This window comes from Acanthisitta chloris, unplaced genomic scaffold, assembly GCF_000695815.1.
Source record: "Acanthisitta chloris isolate BGI_N310 unplaced genomic scaffold, ASM69581v1 scaffold9453, whole genome shotgun sequence".
Classification (NCBI taxonomy): Eukaryota; Metazoa; Chordata; class Aves; order Passeriformes; family Acanthisittidae; genus Acanthisitta; species Acanthisitta chloris.
In genome coordinates this window covers 12,273-16,721 of record NW_008666570.1, presented here as the reverse complement: position 1 = coordinate 16,721, position 4,449 = coordinate 12,273, and the positions used below count along the sequence as shown (strand labels likewise).

Here is a 4,449-nt window from a genome sequence, read left to right as displayed (position 1 = left end):
CTCAAGAGGTTCTTGACACTCCTTCTGTCATAAAAGTATGAAGGTAACTCAGTGCATCGAGATTGTTATCACAAAGTAAGGATAAATTGAGTTTGAGGGAGATACTGCAGTGCTACCCAGTCCACTGGATTTACTGGCTCCCTTTATCACAGTAGTAAAATTCACTTTGAGCAGTTGCAGATAGGAAAAAGAACTAAGAGGAACCCTGAAGTGTAACAGGAGCTATGCTAGGAGCAGTGCTTCTCCTGATACAACACACTACTCCAGGTAATGTTTATACACTGTTTGTAGCACACTACAGCCTCAGTCAGTCTTTCCTGTAAATGATATCCTGCCCTGTCCTACTACATGTAACTGAACTTAAGGACCATTTTTCTGGAGTGGATTAGATTCAGGATCTGAGCTACCTCTGGAAAAAAGATCCTGTTAGGGGTTTTCTTTTTTGTCAGCAGATGTTAAGTCAGAAGCTGTTACTTGGAAATGTGTTTCAAGCAAAGCTTAAGTGTCTCCATAGCCTCAAAAAAAGCAGCTACGCCAACTTAAAAAGGTAATTTTAAGAAGCATTTTAGTGCTGTATATTGGCAAACTCTATTCAATAAAGCATGAAATGTCTTTACATTGTTTAAATTGCTCTATTAAGCTTTACTTCTTTATTCAACAGATGCTAAAGTGGATTTTCTATTTTTGTGTTTTCTCCAGTTCCTTTAATTTCTCCTTGAATCCAGCTGCATTTTTCTCCATTTTAATAGAGGAAGACTCATATCATAGATTCACAACTATCATTTCTTAGAATCAAGTACATTACTTAGCCCCAAACCTTGCATTTGCTTCTACTTGAGGAGCCTTTTTTTTTTTTGAGCACAAGATCTATCAAATATAGAAGTCTGAAGTTCAGGAATTCCTATGTGTTTCTCCATTTGGGAGTCTATTGTTACTCCTCCACATACCTTCTCCAGACTAACTGGCCAGCAGAGATCGCTGTGTCTTTAGGAATCAAAGCAGGCTTCTCAAATTAGTTTGGCTATACAAGGAGCAAAGTCTTGAGAACCTCCTGGAGTAGGAACAAGTTGTATCAGGAGCAGTGTGAACAGTAAGCAGAGGAAGAAAAGTTAACGTAGTACAAGTACAGAAGAGCAGCGATCTCTGAAAGAGCAAGATGAACTGAGCAAGGAGAGCCATGGTAGGAAGCGAAATACTACAGAGTGGAAAAATCTTTTAACTTGGCTATATATCACCATCATTTTACATTGATATGTGTAATTACACTTAAGAAAGAATCCCCAATTGCTTAAGCCAGTGATTTACCACACAAGAATAGAAAAAGAATCCTTCTAAGGCAGTTCTTTTTTTTGATAAGTTTTCAGTACTAGTTATGTGTACAGTCACAGGCTCAGTTTTAGCTTATTACAGTTAAGAATTTTAAGCTTATGTTAAATACTGCATACACATGGAATGTAACACAGCTTGCCATGCCTAGGAACATAGTGCTGTAATGTTGACCTCCAGGGCTACCACCATGGTGTGAGGGTGTACTTGGCACAAGGAAGGCCTAAAACTTACTGTTATTCTTTCCTTTCACAAGCCAAGTTCCATTTTCAGTTCTGTGTATCATACTACACAGAATTACTGTCTTTTTCTCTACAATTTGTGGTACTCCTTCATATGCAATCATCTCCCTCCTCCTGCCCAGTGGAGTTGAGAAATATTTGATGTTACTAATGATGGCCCCTCCACAGGCTTCTCAAGCATTGGCTTCAAGTACATTCTATACTCTAACATTGCTTTGTGCTCATTGTGAAAGGGCACATCAGATGGGCCAGTTGTTCCAATAGCTGACAGGGAGTACTGCCACCATGATCCTCACCATAACAACATGAGTTTGACGCACTAGGATTGTGGAGTTAGGCTGTTATGCAAGATCAGCACACTACAGAACAACTCCCCACTCAGCAGCCCTGGAGATCAATCTAATGCACACACTGAAATGACTTGGATTTGGGTATTTCAATAAACCACCTATTCAGTGTATTAATTATCAGAGGAGTAACTATACATAAACGATATGTTCCAAGTTATGTGCAAGAGATCTGTTTAACAGATTTCTTCTTGGTTGCAAACACGCACAAAGAGTTTTCTGTCTCCTATGCAAGCAGAAGAGTTACAATGGTGCTTTTGCTACTAACTATGGTATGCATTTTGGGGTTATATATCATTCCAATTCACATGCCTCCGTGGAGTCAGGAATGCTCTTCAGTGCTGCCGCTCAAATATCTGCTCCGGATGTGATTCCTCAGTTGCTCTATGAGCTCAGGATTCTGCTGCTGTATCTGCTGAGCAAACTGCTGTCCCCTGTGTGAAGTTTTAAGGGAGATCAGCATTTATAAGGAACAGGATATCCCAACACAGCTAAGGGGTATATTACATTAAGATTAAAGATAACTTGCTGCATAGTTTGAAGGTATTTGTGGTATCGTGACTTTATCTGGCTAAAGTGTCTCCAAACAAGGTTATCATTACATTTACACTTCATTCTTTAGTATTATTACTTCTACTTGATAACATGGAGGAAGAAGTATTACCTTACAGAAAGTATTACCTTACAGAAATTATTACCTTACTTGTTAAAACGAAAATTTAGCAATGCATCTGCTCGAGTGATTTGTTCCCTTCTTTGTGAGAGGATCCATTTAATTAACTATGCTAGGAGCTGAAGTACAACCTTATGTTAGCTTTTCCAGAAACACGGTGTGCAGCTGCCAACTTGTACTTGTGAACAAGATGTAATTAGTAGAAAGCAAACATACATCTTTAGGTCTTGTATGACTGAAGTAATAGCAGATCCATCTCTGTAACAGCTGTAGCTTAAGAATAATATTAACAGGTAAGATCAGTTCAGTGTACAAGATAAGCATAACACTGGCTTACTAAAAAAACAAGTACAAAATTGTACTCCAGGAATAGCCTGGAATGACTTCTCTGTACCTTCTGCATTTTGCCCAAGTAACAAATTACCAAGACTCCTTCAAACCACAATGCAGGTTGTAGAAAAGCCACATTTTCATAGGTCTCTGTGTAGCACATGATTTTTGCAAAAACAACCCTTGGGGTTACATTCCTGCCTCTGATGTAAACCATAAATTGCTTTTGCCCTGAAGGGGCAGAACTTAGAAAAAGTGTCAAATGGGCTAGAATGCTGAATTAAAGTAAGATTCTATGCCCTTCAAGAAATCTTGGCATATAAGGAAACAGCATGGTTTTGTGCAGACCTTTTCAGATGGATTTTATCATCATTATGCTATAAAAGCCTTTAGTCCTGGTGTTTGTAAAGGCACTCTCCATTATTCTGAAACCTTCCTTGTCTAAATGGAGCAGACCTTGTGCCCTGTGCTAAGTAGATCTGTAGCTTTTCTAGTGTCTAGGGTATCAGGTACTAAATTTATCCACACGTGAAAGCATATGTAGGAGTACTTAAAGATTTAAAGGAACATTTTTAGTATGTAGCATTAGGAATTAACAAGTGTATGAGAACCAGAGAGTGAAACTGAGTGCACAGTCCAGTCATTCCAGTTGATGGGAACGTACAAACAAGATCGCGGGAAATAAGTCTTCAAGTTCCCTGTTGTAATAACAAATAAGAATACAGTGGAAATAGGCCACAGTATATAATCAGCTTGACACCAGTCCTGCACAATGATCCTACTCCAAATGTAACAGCTGCAGCTGTGCAGTTTTACTTACGCATGGATCAGGCTGGACAAATCCGACAGGCCACCGACTCCGGCCGCAGGACCTCCAATGGCATTGGACATCATCCCTGACATCCTGCAATAGTGAGCACAGAGTTGGCATTGGGCAGTGCAGGTACCTTTGTGGGAAGCAATAAACCCTAGTGGGTTTTTTTAATTGCTGGAAGTGAGTTGCAAAGAGAAGAAACTACAGTAGTTTTATTTACAGTAAGCAAAAATAAAATTATTTTCAGCAATAGAATCACAGACTCAATCAGGTTGGAAAAGACCTCTGTGATCATTGAGTCCAACCTATGACTTGACACCTCCATGTCAACTAGACCATGGCACTAAGTGCCATGTCCAGTCTCAAACACCTCCAGGGATGGCGACTCCACCACCTCCCTGGGCAGAACATTGCAGTGTCTAATGAGCCTTTCTGGGAAGAAATTCCTCCTAATGTCTCACCTAAACCTCCCAAGGCGCAGCTCGAGACCATATTTTCTCATCCTGTCACTAGCTGCCTAGAAGAGAAGAGACTGACCCCCCACTTGGCTACAACCTCCTCTCAGACAGTTGTAGAGAGTGATAAAATTTCCCCTGAGCCTCCTCCAGGCTAAACACCCCCAGCTCCCTCAGCCTCTCCTCATAGGACTTGTGCTCCAGACCCTGCACCAGCACTGCTTTCCTGCCCTGAACATGCTCCAGTACCTCAATATGCTTG

At 40.4% G+C, this 4,449-nt stretch overlaps 1 protein-coding gene across 1 annotated transcript in view; it reads right to left on the bottom strand.

Annotated features, from left to right (window-relative positions):
* Positions 1 to 1,947: 1,947 nt before the first annotated feature.
* Positions 1,948 to 4,449, bottom strand: part of SGTB (small glutamine-rich tetratricopeptide repeat (TPR)-containing, beta) — a gene marked incomplete at its 5' end in the record, with an annotated part of 14,270 nt that continues 11,768 nt past the window's right edge. Inside the window, 2 exons of the mRNA XM_009072177.1 lie at positions 1,948 to 2,349; positions 3,739 to 3,822. Of these exons, the coding sequence (XP_009070425.1) occupies positions 2,238 to 2,349; positions 3,739 to 3,822 (196 nt within the window). The remainder of the gene's footprint in view (positions 2,350 to 3,738; positions 3,823 to 4,449) is intronic.